This window comes from Balearica regulorum, chromosome 2, assembly GCF_011004875.1.
Source record: "Balearica regulorum gibbericeps isolate bBalReg1 chromosome 2, bBalReg1.pri, whole genome shotgun sequence".
In the NCBI taxonomy this organism is placed as follows: Eukaryota; Metazoa; Chordata; class Aves; order Gruiformes; family Gruidae; genus Balearica; species Balearica regulorum.
The window spans coordinates 149,736,861-149,752,600 of NC_046185.1; the positions used below are offsets into that span (position 1 = coordinate 149,736,861).

The window sequence follows — 15,740 nt, forward strand, 5'->3', positions numbered from 1 at the left end:
TTTCAGGCAGGTGTCGTGGAGCAGAATTGTTGTTCTGAGCACTTACCTGTCTCATGCATCCTAATAAATGGAGGATGCTCGTTTGGAGGTTTGCTGCCACCTTAAGGTAGAAATTATAATATCAGTAGCATCTAAACTAAGAAAAACCAGTGTAATGCAGCAGGTATGTCCTCCAGGAGACACTTGGGCTCACTGTGGAGTCAGCAGAAGAGGAGTCAGGGCTGCTGCAGGCTGAGGAGGCTGCAGCACTCCGACCTTGCCAAATGTCTCTGTGCTTTCTTGCAGGGATTTGTTCCTTTTCTGGTGAGTGCCACAGCTGGGACAACAGTGTACGGGGCATTTGATCCTCTCATAGCTATTGCAGACATCTGCAAGAAGTACAAAATCTGGATGCATGTGGATGTAAGTATCGTCTTCCGTGGGGGCTGGATCGCAAGGTGTATTAGCATTAGCTTAATCATTTTGTACAGCATCATCTTGTACAAAACAGTTGCTTTTGGTTCCTGTAATTAAGTCTTAACATCCAAGCGCTGACTTCCCATTCCTCTGAAAGGCTCAGGTCAGGGGAACATTTTAGGAGCTGTGACTGTGCAGTATTTCTAGCAACTTGGACACTTCAGATGACCTAGTTTGGGTGCTTTTGGCCTTCAGCTTTTTCTCTAAATACCATTAGCAGAAGAAATACATAAGAACCATGTTGAGCACTGGCTCAGCTTCTGCAGCAGCTGCAAAATAAATGCATAAGGAAAAGGATACATTTGTCTGGAGTAAAGTACCCCAAATTGCTGAACAGATTAATGCAAATGCTAGAGAAATTTATCAGATTGGCTACTTAACTTTATCTGGGTTCTTGCCAGTAAATCTTTCTGAAGTATCCTCTTTCAGCCCTAGAATGGCTTTTGTGTCATTTTTGCAAATCCTTTCTCCAAAAAGGCTTGGTAATTGAATTTCCGTAGGGCTGGGGTATCTTGCTTGTGGATTACTGTGTCAGCCAAAATCAGTCCGATTCAAAGGAAGAATGCGTATGTACCTTAAACTACTTCTCAGTCACATGAAATGCCTGCTTGTCCCAGATCTCTGTGAGCGAAAGGAAATGAGCAGGGGGCAAGCAGTAGTGATCTGAAATATGATGAAAACTCACCAGAGCAGCTGAGATCCCAGTCTGGTTTGTTAGCATCACTGGGTCACTAAAAGAGAAAAGGCAGCGTACCCAGGAGCAGCGCTGCAAGTCATGAATTACAGTGTGGGACAGCCCAATGTGTCAGTGTCGGGTGGCGAGGGAGGGGTTAGCACACGATAAGGGTGGGCACTCGGATTACAGGCTATAAATCGCTGCTTCCAAGCAACTGGAAGAAAATTGTTAGTACAGCTAATGCCTCAGGCCCCATCTGCCTGGTCATTTTGGAATGTGCCACATCAGCAAGAAGAAAGGGCCCCAAACTGATGTGAACGCACAGATGTCATGGGGGAACGCAGAGTTCTCATTAAGATAATGTCTCTTGCCTTCTAGGGAGCATGGGGTGGCGGGCTCCTGATGTCAAGAAAACACAAATGGAAGTTAAATGGTGTTGAAAGGTATGATTTATTAATGTTAATTAAGCACATTTATTAAATGCATTTTAACACACTTGTGATTACCATAGCAATGTCTATAAATAAAAATAAAAATCAATGTTATCTCCAAGATAGAGTATGAAGAAGTTATGCAAGCTGTCTTTCCAGTTGAAACAGCATTGCTAAGTGCCTTTGTTCAATGCTACAGTAGTGTGGCACTTTGTTTTGTAGTACAAACAGCAAACATTTCTTGTTTGCATTTTCATTCCTTTCAGCATACATTTGCAGCTCCAGAGTGGTTTCTGCAACTTCCTCTGATACAGTGTCCAACATGAATTAGCAATTGTATTTCTCTAAGAAATGAATCATAGAATCATAGAATGGTTTGGGTTGGAAGGGACCTTAGAGATCATCTGGTTCCAACCCCCTTGCCATGGGCAGGGACACCCTCCACTAGACCAGGTTGCCCAAAGCTCCATCCAACCTGGCCTTCAACACTTCCATCAATGGGGCATCCACAGCTTCTCTGGGCAATCTGTTCCAGTGCCTCACCACCCTCACAGTGAAGAATTTCTTCCTCATATCTAATTTAAATCTACCGTCTTTTAGTTTAAAGCCATTACCCCTTGTCCTATCACTCCGTGCCCTTGTAAACAGTCCCTCTCCAGCTTTCCTGTAGGCCCTTTCAGGTACTGGAAGGCTGCTGTAAGGTCTCCCCAGAGCCTTCTCTTCTCCAGGCTGAACAACCCCAATTCTCTCAGCCTGTCTTCATAGGAGAGGTCCTCCAGCCCTCTGATCATCTTTGTGGCCCTCCTCTGGACTCTCTCCAACAGCTCCATATCCTACTTATGTTAGGGCCCCCAGAGCTGGACACAGTACTCCAGGTGGGGTCTCACAAGAGTGGAGTAGAGGGGCAGGATCACCTCCCTTGTCCTGCTGGTCATGCTTCTTTTGATGCAGCCCAGGATATGTTTGGCTTTCTGGGTTGCAAGTGCACGCTGCCGGCTCATGTTGAGCTTTTCATCCACCAACACCCCCAAGTCCTTCTCCTCAGGGCTGCTCTCAATCTTGGAGGTGTTACATGCTGAAGTCTTTAAGTATAAAAGGTGGATGCACCTGCAGTTTGGACAGGCGTCACGGCAGTCACTGACCACTGCTCTGACACTTTTGGAGAGAATGCCACCCCCCTCCAGGCTGTGTTAATGACATCTTCTCAGTAAATCTGTGCCTGGGTGTACAAGGTTGTAGTCATGAGCTCGTGAACATTGCACATACACACAGATGAACATAAGTGATGCCAGTCCAGTTCAGAGTCTGGAAGGACTGAGCTTAAACTTAGAAACAGCTGCTTGTTCAGAAGCTTTTAGTTTAGCTGTGGAACTCCCTGCCATAGGTCGTTAAGATTTACCTGCATTCAAGAGAAGACAAACAAAAACAATTTGGAACTTCTGTGAGCCACGAATGACTGGGGACTCCGAGGGTATTTGGAGGAAGATCATATATGCTTGCCCTGTTTTGTATTCTTCCCAGACACCTATTTAGGCCACTTGCTAGAGACAGTATACTGGCCTAGATGGAGTCACTCTCACATTTGTGTATTTTCCAAAGTTCATGCTGTTCGAGAGTAAATTATTACTTCCTTCCGCCTTTCTTATCTCTAAATCAAATTGCTGTTCCTTGCCAATTAAAATTACAAACAACTTCCTCATCCTGTTCCTGAAGATTAGGTTGATTCAGGTCCTTTCTCATCATCTCACATGAAAAATTTGGAGAGCAGCCAATGGTTCTATGAATTTGATATAGTTTAGTTAAGACTGCCTCCAGCACTTTGAACTTACATACTGTGCTTTAAAAGGATGTACATCCAAATACCCAGCATGTTGGAAAAATCAACCCAGTTGCCTGTGAGGACAGCGTATGAAAAAAAGAGTTTTCCTCCCAAATTGCTGTCCAAATTGTGCTGGAATGAGAAGTTCAGGTTGAATCTATATTGGAGAATTTTCCAAATAATATGCTTTAGATCCAAAACTCCACTGGATTTTTTCTAGTGCTTTGATAAGCACCATCTCCATATGTTTGGCAGTGAATTAATGAAATTTGTCATTTCCAGTGCTGTTCTGCTGCTTGATGGACACAGCAGCTCGTTACAGTTTGTCCAGATCTCAAACGTGGGCACCTTCAGAGCCGGCTTACTAGACCCAACTTTTATGAAGATTCCTGTTTCATGGTAGATACTTCAGTGTGGTGGGTTGACCCTGGCTGAGGGCCAGGTGCCCACCAGAGCCGCTCTATCACTCCCCTCTTTCATTAGACAGGGGAGAAAAGGTACAATGGAAAAAAAACTTATGGGTCGAGATAAGGACAGGGAGAGATCATTCTCTAATTATCATCACGAGCAAAACAGACCGAACTTAGAGAGGGAATTCATCTAATTTATTACTAAGCAAAACAGAGTAGAGGAATGAGAAATAAAACCGAATCTTAAAAACACCTCCCCCCACCCCTCCCATCTTCCCGGGCTCAACTTCACTCCCGGCTTCAACCTCTGCCCCCCCCCAGCAGCACAGGGGGACAGGGAGTGGGGGTTACGGTCAGTTCCTCACGCGGTGTTTCTGCTGCTTCTTCATCCTCAGGGGGAGGACTCATTGTTCCCCCGCTCCAGCGTGGGGTCCCTCTCACAGGAGACAGTCCTTCACGGCCTTCTCCAACGTGTGTCTCCTCCACGGGGTGCAGACCTTCAGGAGCAGACTGCTCCAGCGTGGGTCCCCCACGGGGTCACAAGTCCTGTCAGCAAACCTGCTCTGGCGTGGGCTCCTCTGTCCAGGGGTCCACAGGTCCTGCCAGGAGCTTGCTCCAGCACGGGCTTCCCACAGGGCCACAGCCTCCTTCAGGTGCCTCCACCTGCTCCAGCGTGGGGTCCTCCACGGGCTGCAGGTGGAATCGCTACACCCCCTCATCCTCCCTCCATGGGCTGCAGGGGGACAGCCTGCTTCACCATGGTCTTCACCACGGGCTGCAGGGGAATCTTGCTCCGGCACCTGGAGCACCTCCTGCCCCTCCTTCTTCACTGACCTTGGTGTCTGCAGATGTTCTTACATCTTCTCACTCCTCTCTCTGGCTGCAAAAGCCCTCTCTAACTGTTTTTCTCTTTCTTAAATATGTTATCACAGAGGCGCTGATTGGCTTGGCCTTGGCCAGCGGCGGGTCCGTCTTGGAGCCGGCTGGCATTGGCTCTATCAGACACAGGGGAAGCTTCTAGCAGCTTATCACAGAACCCACCCCTGCAGCCCCCCTGCTACCAAAACCTTGCCACGCAAAACCAGCACATTCAGTAAAACCCAGGCATTACAGCTCTGGCTAGAGAACTGGAGCCAGTACTCATGTTTAACTGGGGAGAAAGGGACAAGGAGGGAGCATTAAATGGAGCACTCCTCTGTGCTCTGAGTACTCCCATCCTTCTGGTAACAGGTAGTCCTGCAAAAATACTCCTGTCAAAGGCAGGAGGAATTGTAGCACCATCCTTACGATGTCCTCCAGTCCCCACATGGCAGATTTCAAGCTGCTCCCAGGCACCCTGAAGGAGGTGTCTCAGCTGGTGTTCGGAGCAGATAAGTCTGGCCACCATCAGGAGTTTTGGTCTGGTGTCCCTGTCCTGGAGACTGAGGCAGGGGGTGGCAGCTACATGAGAAAAGCATGTTTGCAGCTGAATGAGTGCTCCCATGCAGGGCCTGGGCATCCTTCCCGGGGCTGCGGCTGGTCACTGAATGCGTCTCAGTCTGTTTTTAAGGATGGCTGAGGACCAAATTCTGCCGGTCTTGAATCTCTCCTGTCATCCATTTGAAATCTCTAAAGGAAAACTTCTCCTTTTTTTTTTTCTGTCTGTGATCCACAGCTAAAAAGTCACATAAGTGCTGGTGCGCAGTTACTTGGGTGAACATGAGATGCTTTAAAAAAAAACATCTGTGGATCCGTGTAGCTTTTTTTCCTTCACTGTTTGTCTCAGTCAGCAATTTATTCAAGCACATACTGATGGCTGAAGCCCAGAATAACTGATAACAAAGGAAAAATGGTGGATTTTTATTTTACATAATTAATTTTTTTCTGTGTGCAATTGGGATGTAATTGGGGCAATAAATTACCTTAGAGTAAATTAAATGTTTTAGGCAGATAATTAACATCTGGTTGTTGTCAGTAAATAATCCTTTTGCTTGAGAAAACCCATACCACTACTATTACCTAGAAGTCTCTTAAAGAATTTCTGCCTGATTCTGATAGGCACAGATAAAAATTAAAATGTATCATATCAAAGGAAATTCATAGACCTGAATGCATGTTCAGAATCATTAGCTTTGGTGTTGTAATCAGGTGACTGACTCTGAGCTGATTAAAAGCTGCCAAATACTTGAAAAGCCAAGCCAAGTGGCCAGATGTTGCCTGTGGAAGACTCTTCCCTACAGATTTTGCATCAGGCACTTGCGCAGTCCCATTTAAATAGCAAAGAAGAAAGCACGGAAGCGCTGCCCGATGTCCATTGAATTTTGGAGATGCTTGTTTTGAAGGAGTGGAAGTAATTTGGCAGGAAATGATAAGGACATGCATAAACCTGTAACGCTATCTCAAAATCCTACAAAGGAAAATACTGCCAGATTCCAACATGCTCACCTCTGCTCACATAAATATTATCTGCAACTGTGTCCTGGGTCCTTTAAGTTTTCACATGCCCCAGCTGACTGATTCATACCATCAAAACTCAAATCACTGCACTACATGAAATCCTGTGCACTATGCATCCTTGACAGCCTGCCAAATAGGATGCAAATGTATACATCTGTCAGTTAATCATCATATGTAATAATAGTAATTAACAAATAGCCAGTCAAGCATAACACAAAATTAAGACAATAAACAACTGGACAATCTTCCCTTGCCACAGTCCCAAATGCCTCTACTCTAGGCTGTATTGCAACAGCACCCTGTTTGTTCACAAGATCTGGGCTGACAGCTATTTTTGCAATTATGTGTCCTGAAAGGAGACTCTTTTGTGGAAGGGTGGATCAGTTCTGTGTTTATTACTGTGGTAATTTTGGACCCAATCAGTTGTGTGAATTATCATAGCCAAGCTAAAATTAAAGGCGCTATGAAAATTTACCATCAGCAGAGCAATGATAAAAAATACTTTGGGCCAGATTTCCAAGTTACTCAGAGACTTAGAAGTATCCAGAAGTATTTAAAGGAATTTTCAAACATGCCTATGTGAGCTACTTACTAAAATCTTACTGAAACTGGAATCAGTGGGCAGGAATATGCTAGTTTGCCAGTTTCCTATCTGCAACTTTAATCAGGTGTGTGCCTTTAGAAAGTTCATCAGTCAGGCAGGTGTTTTTAGGAAGTTTGCCCTATGTTTATGAAGTACAGATGACTCCCCTGAAAGTTTAATGCTGATTAAGTTTAGTGGATAGAGCAATTATCCTACAGTAAGTTGCCAAAATTGTCATCCAAACCCCAACTAGAGTGGATTAGGTCCCTTATGAAGGCATTGCTTTCCTAGTATCAGCCATGATTATTTTCAGCTTTGCTTGCTCAGAAAAAGGAAAAGGTGCATATTACTACATGCTCATTATTATTACTATTACTACTACTACTAAATGTCTCCATGGTTTTACCACTATAGTACTATGAGTTTCATGTGGTTTGCTGTCCCAGGGCCAATTCGGTGACCTGGAACCCTCACAAGATGATGGGCGTCCCACTGCAGTGTTCAGCCCTGCTGGTAAGAGAAGAGGTATGTCCCGATTGTACTTGCTTCTCTGATTCTTTCTGACATTTTGCTTCTGAAAATCCTGGATGTTTGCTTCGTAACTGTGTCATAGCTAGTATTTGCTAGTGTTACGAGGATTGTAAAAGAAACTGAGAAGTAGACCTCTAGTTATGTACTCAGGCTGTGACTGCAAAAGGAATTAAAGCAGCTGTCTAGCAGAAATGATAGATCCAATTAATGGCAATGTCTGTACAGAGTTTTGTGGCTTTCCATTAAGAGTATCCATAGTTAAGTCATGGATGCATAGCTGTGTAACCCCACTAGTTTCTGTGTAGCATAAAATGTCTAGTCCTAGACTAGACAAACTAGTCCTTTTAGGATGAATGGTGTGGTATACTTGCAGCATGACATTTGGTCCAGAATCTGGGCATCATTACACTTTCTGGACTTTTGTGATAGATATTTCAGCCCAGCTCGAATCCATATATCCACTTTGGGGCACAGGGAAATAAAAAGGGAAGACTAAGTTCACTTGGAATAAAAAGTAGACATTTCATTTAGTACTAGAATTTGAATTACCCTTCAAGCCTGTAATTTTCATATAACCATCAGTTACTGGGACAGCTGCTATACAACCACCACTTACTAGACAAGCTATTGAAAAGCTGGTTGCTGTTTTGCTAACAGCTGTACAACAGATTGTGTACAAAGTGATCGCACTTAGGAAGAGAGAAGCTGGCTTTTATTTGCCCTCTGGGTCAGTTCCCCAAGACAAATCCTGCCTGGCCGAAGTTGGTACCATCCTTGACCTCTGGCGAGAGCAGATGGCTCAGATTAGGAGAAAGCCAAATTTTTTTCTTCCCTTTCATTTTACTATCTCAGTTTTGAGTTACACATAAAGATTAGACTTGATGATAAACAGCCAAGTTTTGATTCTTTTTGGACTGGAAATTGCAGTCTTAGGCAACAGCCCTAAGGTGTACCTTAAACTTGGTTGAGGTCTTAACTAGAGCCAGGACATGACCCTCTGCATTTCACTTAAAAAGCTAAAAAGGAAACCTCATGCATTCATGAGCCAGGTTTCTTCACCTTGTTGGTTTCTGGCCCTCCCACAAAGCTGCCTCTCGGAATGGTATCTTGCAACCCAGAAATAGATCTAGCTAGCCGTTTAAAGGCCATATGCTCTTCTGTCCCAAGCTTTCTATACCGCTTAAGCATCCAGTGTGCAGCTGAGGGCTTTGCAGAAAAGAGCTGTGCCTACAAAGAAAGAAAACAATGAAAATCAGAATTTTAGAGACCAAAGCAATTAGAAAAATGGTGTGATATTATTTAGATTAGTCACCAAATTGGCTTGGTCTGACTCAACCAGAAAAGATGCCTTCCCAGGAAAGGAGGAAAAGGAACCAGAAGAATAAAAAGCAAGATCCAAAAGTGGACTTATGTGTAATAATACTAGGAGGCACAGTGTTGAGCTTTTTTTTAAAAAAATCCCTTGTTTGTGGGAGTGGATTACGCATTGCTGGATCAGGTACCAAGGTGTGCTGGGCACTGAACCGGCTATGAAAAACTTAGTCCACTGAGCAACTAAGTCTGGTTTTGTCCCTTTTTTTGATACTGCTTTTGCTCTTGGACTCATATTCTGCTGAATTTAGGCGTTTGCAATTTCTGGCCCAAAGCGACCCTCCAAACAGTAGTCACATCTATGCCAACATCACTTTTTTGTGTCTTTGTTTCTATAAGGGATTGATGCAGAGTTGCAATCAAATGCATGCTTCCTACCTCTTTCAACAAGACAAGCACTACGACCTGTCTTACGACACAGGAGACAAGGCTTTGCAATGTGGACGGCATGTTGATGTCTTCAAGCTATGGCTGATGTGGAGGGCAAAGGTAGGACTGCCTGCAATCTATTTGTTTGCATTAAAATAATGCACACCAGATTCAGGGTTTTTTTTCTGAAATCATCATTTTAGAAAATATCTGACCTGAATTCCCCATATATAACATGAAAGAAAGAACATTATTGTTTTCTGGTTTTTTATACTTTTAACAATTCGGCTTCAAAGCACCACACATGATTCTGAAACCTGAACTCCATGGCTTTGCATAGCATTTGCTTTGTGTAACTGTAAGAGTCTAACAGCATAAAACATATACCTAGGAATGTTGTTACAAAGATTTCTGGAAATAAAAAGATGTTTTAATGACATTTAGAAATTAAACATGGCAAACCAAGACTGGAATACCTAGTTTCCTTGCGTACAGTAGATACAAAATCATCTTTTGAAGGAGTAGAGGAAAACTCATCAAAATATGTTCTCTGGGAAATCTGAAAACACCAACTCTAATGATTAATTCATCTGTATTTGTAGAACGTTGCTAAATAAGTTCTTCCATATATTTATCCAGTCTATTATGTCAACTTGTCCCAGGTTTGTTCAGAGGAGATGACATCACTGTTTTCATTTCCAGAAAGCCTTAAAGATCCTCATGTGCTTCATTAAAACTCTGAAAACAATTCTGAGACAGACATCAAATGTAGCTGGAGGTGTGGGAGTCTGTAAAAGAGGATGCAAGTCTCCATGGTCGCGATAGCTGCTGTGCTAACTGGGGTCTCCAGGGTGGCAGGCAGTTTTAGCCACGTGTCTCTCTTTTACTCCAAGCCTTTCTCCCAGGGCTGTGCTAGCTCTACTCTGTTTTGAAATCTCTATACACAGAGGGATAATGACATGGGCTTTTAAGTCAGTTCTGCATTGCCAGAACAGATTTAGCAGGGACATGCATCCATTACTCAGAGACATTTCTTCTTCTAAACCCCAATTTTTCAGTATGCCTTGTACTGCTTTTTCTCTTCTCACACCCTGCTTGTAATATTGACAAAATAGGATGTGTGTTTCTTAAACAGTTTATCTATTCCAGCTGTTTATTCCCCTTCCTCCCTCATAAAGCTGGATCCTTTGTTTGTGGCATCACAGCTGGTGATTGCAGGAACAATTATGATGTCACAGAAAGAGGATTATGACTTCTGCCAGAGAAGAAAAAGCAGGATTTGCTGCAGCTCTTAAAAACAGAGCTTCTGAGTTTATATGGTGTCTATTAGAAAAGAAGAGAGAAAAACAGCACAGAGGCAAGGCAGTATCTAAACAAAATGTGCATTTTCACAGGCATCAGGCCAGGCTCTAAAAGTGTATTTGCCCTTGTTGCATTTAACTGAAAAAAGAAAAATGATTCTTGGAAAAGCCCCCAGCACATCACCTCTGGAAGATTAAAATCCCCTATTCTGAAAACAGCAGGAGACTCCCCATGTCCGGAACTCAACGCCTTCTAGAGACCCTTCTCTGTGCCAGTCCAGGCTGTCCGAAACCGTGCTCAGCCTCTCTGCAAAATCTACCGAGGGTACCATTCATCAGAGGCGTTAGCAATATTTTGCTGAGAACCAAGCTAGCGCCCCGTGCTTATTTTGCAGAGGTGGCTATAAGGGAGTCAGTGGCAAGAGCCAGAGACAAATGAGCTCTACGTAGCAAAGTGTTCTTTGTCTCATAGACTCAGATCCTTAATCTGTCCCACAGAGACTTCTGAGAGGTAACTTGTGCTGGTGCTTTGGCGAGTGCTGAACGGTCCTTTTGCTGTTTTGGTTCACAGAACAGATAGTCACGTAACTTTTTTTCTCCCTCTGTCTCTAAAGGGAACCACAGGATTTGAAGCACAAATCGATAAGTGCTTGGAACTTGCAGAATACCTATATAATAAAATAAAGAACAGAGAGGGGTATGAAATGGTGTTTGATGGAAAGGTATGTATTGCAGCTTCTTCCCAGTTGGTCAACAGCACTTCCCAGTTGATCAACAGCCTGTTGAGGTGCTACCAACAGGTCAAAACGAACAGCACATGACAGAAAGCGGTGCCCCTTGTAACAAAACCTGTTGTGCCAATATCTGTCTCTCTTCCTCATGGGATCCAGGGACAAGGGGGATGAGGCAGCTGTGCAAAGATTTCAGTTTGCACAGTTTCACCCCACTGAAACGAAACACTGGCATCTCAGGCTAACACAGCACACGCTTCTCTGTAGGCAACAGTTGTGATGGCTGGGGACAGGCCTCGTAGAGACCTGTTACAAAGTTAGCTGGTGTTTTGCCTGTAAAAGAGAAAAGAAAAAAAAAGATCTCTTTTTACATCCTACTTGTGGTGGCTTTTGCTGTCTGTGCTTGCCCTGGAAGGTTTTGTCTCTCAGAACATTGCTCCCTGGTAGCGATCACTTAGCATGTGCCTAAGTGCTCTGCAGCACAAGGATAAATGTCACTATGTTTCTTCAGAGATCACAGGCTCATACCCGCGTGCCACTATGTGATTTATTTCCCCCGCCTCACACATCATCACTGAATTAGGTCCACTGGGTCTGATGATGAGTAAAGGAACTGGCAGCAGTAGGAGCTGCTGTAACTCACACATTTAGCATCCAGCAAAGAGGAGCATAGCAAGGCAGGCAACTGTCGGGAGATTGCAAAAATACACAAAATGTTAACTAGTTCTTACTTTATGCCTTTCTACTTGTTGCTCCTGTATAAGTTGAACTAGCTAAGACGCTGTGGTGCATGCATATTAGTACAGCAGCTAGCCAAATCAAACTGAGAAGTAATAAATTTCATTAAATGTAAGAAAATCTTAGACTGTCTCATGCACGACCTGTGACTCCTATTTACAGAACCAGATTCTATATTATTCTGTCACGTAATAGAAGAAATGACACAGTCCTCACTGTGTAAAAATTATCTGTAATATGGATGTAAATATGTAATATGGATGTATCTGTAATAAGGATGTAAAAATTATCTGTAATAGACTCTTGCCTTAGCCACATGGTCCCTTCAGCCTCTGGACGGGACAGCACCTATAAAATCTAGATGCCGCTCAGTAGGGAATAAATATATTTGCACAGCTGGATGATGTGTTTCTGCATCTGACATCCTGGGAATAAATTGCCTAAAATTATCTTTTCTGCATTAATAATGATGATGACTCTCAGCGGACCACAATAATGAAAACCATTGACTGCTGTCACAATATGATACATGAGAGGGAGGGAAAGCATGAACTTAATTGCAATTGAGATACTATGAGCATTTCTTACAGTGCAAACCATTACTATTCCGTGTTTAGCCTCAGCACACAAACGTCTGCTTCTGGTATATACCTCCCAGCTTGCGCAGTATGGAAGACAACGAAGAAAGAATGAGCCGCCTTATGAAGGTAAGTGTGTCCTCCAGGACAGCATGCAGTGAACAGTGAAACCCTTGCAGGCAGGCAACCCCCAAAATGATCTCCCAGAGCACGGGGCAAGGTCACCTCATGACATTCTGGAAAATGACACCTCCATGGTCATTTTACTGCATGTTAGTCTGGCACCACCTTATGCTGGTCTCCAAGTTTGGTATTCCCTGGATTTCCTTATCTCTAGACCACTTATTTGCTCTGTGTATATTTACTGAAGTTACAGTGAACTGCAATCACTAAACCCAGCAAGTGCAACAAAAACTCAACAATACCATGGCACTCTGGCATATGAAAAGAAAATGGAAAATGATGGTAACAATATATTTTGAGCACTACGAAAAACAGCTACTGTGTCCCTGTCAGCAATATTGAGAAAGTAGCAGGGGAAATTCCCCAGTGATTTTAAGAGCAGGACAAATAGGGTAAAGCCAATGTCTTTTCAATGAGACATTTATTCCTTAGTGGAGGTTAATGTTTTTATCAATATTGGATGTAATTTCATTTTAACTGCTTCTTGTAGCTCTTCAGCTTTTTTTTTAAAAATAGAAAACATACTGTGTTCTGTTAGACTAATAATAAGGATTATATTAATAATGAAAATAATGGTAATAATCATAATCATCATCCCCTGCTTTCTGTTACGCTGCAGGTGGCACCAGTGATAAAAGCCAGGATGATGGAGTATGGCACGACCATGGTGAGCTATCAGCCCCTGGGAGACAAAGTGAACTTCTTCCGGATGGTCATCTCAAACCCCGCAGCAACTCACCAAGACATTGATTTCCTGATTGATGAAATAGAACGCCTGGGACAAGATTTATAACAACTGGGTGTGAAAGTCTGTTCCTGGACCTCTAAGTAGACAATTAAGTTGTCACAAACTGTGCGAATGTATTTGTAGTTTGTTCCAAAGTAAATCTATTTCTATATTGTGGCGTTGGAGTAGAGTACAGTTTAAAATCAAGAAACATGGCTCCTTTAAAGTCCTTTCCTGAGTTTTAGAATACCTCCTTAATAATTAGCTGCACAAAAAGCTGCATTGAAACAAATATGGAAGAACAGAAGATGATACTTAAAATTTTATCCCCAATTTTAACACAGTGACTACTTTGAATTAAAAGCAATCAGACCGAATGATGCCAGATTTGCCCAAAATGATGACAAAGTTAAATAGGGGGAAGTGGGAGGGGGCGGTGAGAAGCAGAGTATACAAGCTCTATGTTTAAAAGTGAAAGTATTTTGCCTTTTTCGTAGTATTAGAACAGAATTTCTAATTTACCTATAGCAACATTTCAAATGTATTTAAATAGGTATAGTTTTACAAAAGGAAATATATATATATAAAAAAATCCTATTTTGTAAACTATATATTTTTATTTTATATGGGTTATAAAACTGCAAGGACAGAAGCTGAAAATTAACTAGGATTCTTTTTCTTTTGATGGAGGTGCCTCAAATATTTATTACTGCTTATTTTAAAATATAAGCCCACATTACTACATTCTTAAGAGGTACCAGTACCTCATTTCTCCATGTCATGGATTGTACATCTCCAGGGTTGATTACTGAAAAACCTCAAGAGTACTGCAGCTCTCAAAACCACTTAATAAGATCAATTACAGTACAACAATAGGATGCTATTATTCCTAATTATGTTTCCCACTTGGCCTAACTAAGCAGACGCACAATCAATATACAGTGCTAACCAAGACTGAAATAAGGTTGTATTTGGATGGTTTCTGTGTTCTGTGGTAAAAAAGCCTTTCAAAAAAAAAAAAAGTCACATGTCTGAATAAATGCTGCTCTCATTACCATTTCTTCTATGAGCAGTCCAAAACCACACTGAAAATTAAAATTGACTGAAATTCTTACTAAAGAAATAGCATGAAACCTCACAGTGACATTGAGAGGGTAAAGACTTCTTACAGATGTACAGTTCTGCCAGACAAGGCCTAAATTCAATGTGACTGTAATCTGAGTGACAGGGATGGGGTCTAAGTAACAAACCGCTTTGTCAAAGGTTTCACCCGGTGCTGGACTCCATCCTTGTCTGCAACAGCCTTTGAAATTGCAGAAAAAACTGAGATAAGGCTGTATCTGCCTAGAACAGCCCACACGGAGCCTCACAGCCTTCTTAGAAAGCACGGGCACAGCTCTTGCAGAATTCATGTGCTGCATTATTCCATAACATTAGAGGTGACCCTGGCATGGAAATTGAAATTTATCCTCTTTCCCCCCAACATCTGGAAGTGCTGGAAGAGTTCTGCGGCTCGGGCCTGTCTACTTATAACCCTACTAAAGTTTTGGTTTTAACTTTGCCTAAACGGCCAAACTTGTGTTTGTAAAGCAATATTGTTTTGCTGCCTCTAAAATACTTGAAGAGGAAAAAAAAAAAGTGCAATGTGGTTTTAATTTCATCTAAAATAGATAAATGGAGTATTGATTCAATGTAATATCATGAGGACATGAAGTAAGAGGAAATAAATTGTGTCTGTAATTGTGTTGCCTTTATTATATTGATAGTACTGTTTTGTCACCTCAGATTGAGGCTGTGCACTTTAGATTTAAACTGTACAATGTTGCAAATCAACATGTGTTGCTGTATAAGCTTGTACAATATATTATTGGTACGTCATTATTTGTGTGGTAGTAGTATTGACTCTTGATATTGTAAGAACTGCATTCACGCCGGTCCCTCTACTATATCTTTGCTTGGTATTAACCTCTCCTTGTCAGCTTTCGGGCAGACCTCTCGCCTCACTCTGGTGGACTTCCATTGCTACCTGTGATGCATAGTGTTGCAAGTCAAGCTATAGAGGAAATATTAATTCTATCAGGAAGGACTTCAATGTGACCTTTGCTAAACGTGTCAAAACCAGCAGACTAATCACTGAAATACTGAGTAGAGCAGCAAATTATATTGGTTTTTTTCTTGCTGGGAAAAAGGCAAGCAAAGAGCTTAAAAAGTAAATAGTACAGGGACAATGATGAAGGCGATCAGTAGCCTGGTTACATCTTGCATGTGCAATTCTGTTTCAAAGTGCTAAGTGCAAACAACATATTTATTAGCTGTATGTGCCAATCCAAGATTTACATTCGGTGTTCCAGGAGAACCAGCATTTTTCTTTCCCACGTTACTGTACTTATTGCAGCCAGG

General features: G+C 42.4%; 1 protein-coding gene across 1 annotated transcript in view; it reads left to right on the plus strand.

The window, feature by feature from the left end:
- Nucleotides 1-14,362, plus strand: part of GAD2 (glutamate decarboxylase 2) — a 41,315-nt gene extending 26,953 nt beyond the window's left edge. The window contains exons 10-16 of the mRNA XM_075746379.1: nucleotides 286-402; nucleotides 1,511-1,575; nucleotides 7,258-7,336; nucleotides 9,053-9,202; nucleotides 10,998-11,105; nucleotides 12,470-12,559; nucleotides 13,233-14,362. Coding sequence (XP_075602494.1) covers nucleotides 286-402; nucleotides 1,511-1,575; nucleotides 7,258-7,336; nucleotides 9,053-9,202; nucleotides 10,998-11,105; nucleotides 12,470-12,559; nucleotides 13,233-13,406 — 783 coding nt within the window. The 3' untranslated portion in view covers nucleotides 13,407-14,362. The remainder of the gene's footprint in view (nucleotides 1-285; nucleotides 403-1,510; nucleotides 1,576-7,257; nucleotides 7,337-9,052; nucleotides 9,203-10,997; nucleotides 11,106-12,469; nucleotides 12,560-13,232) is intronic.
- Nucleotides 14,363-15,740: the final 1,378 nt, after the last annotated feature.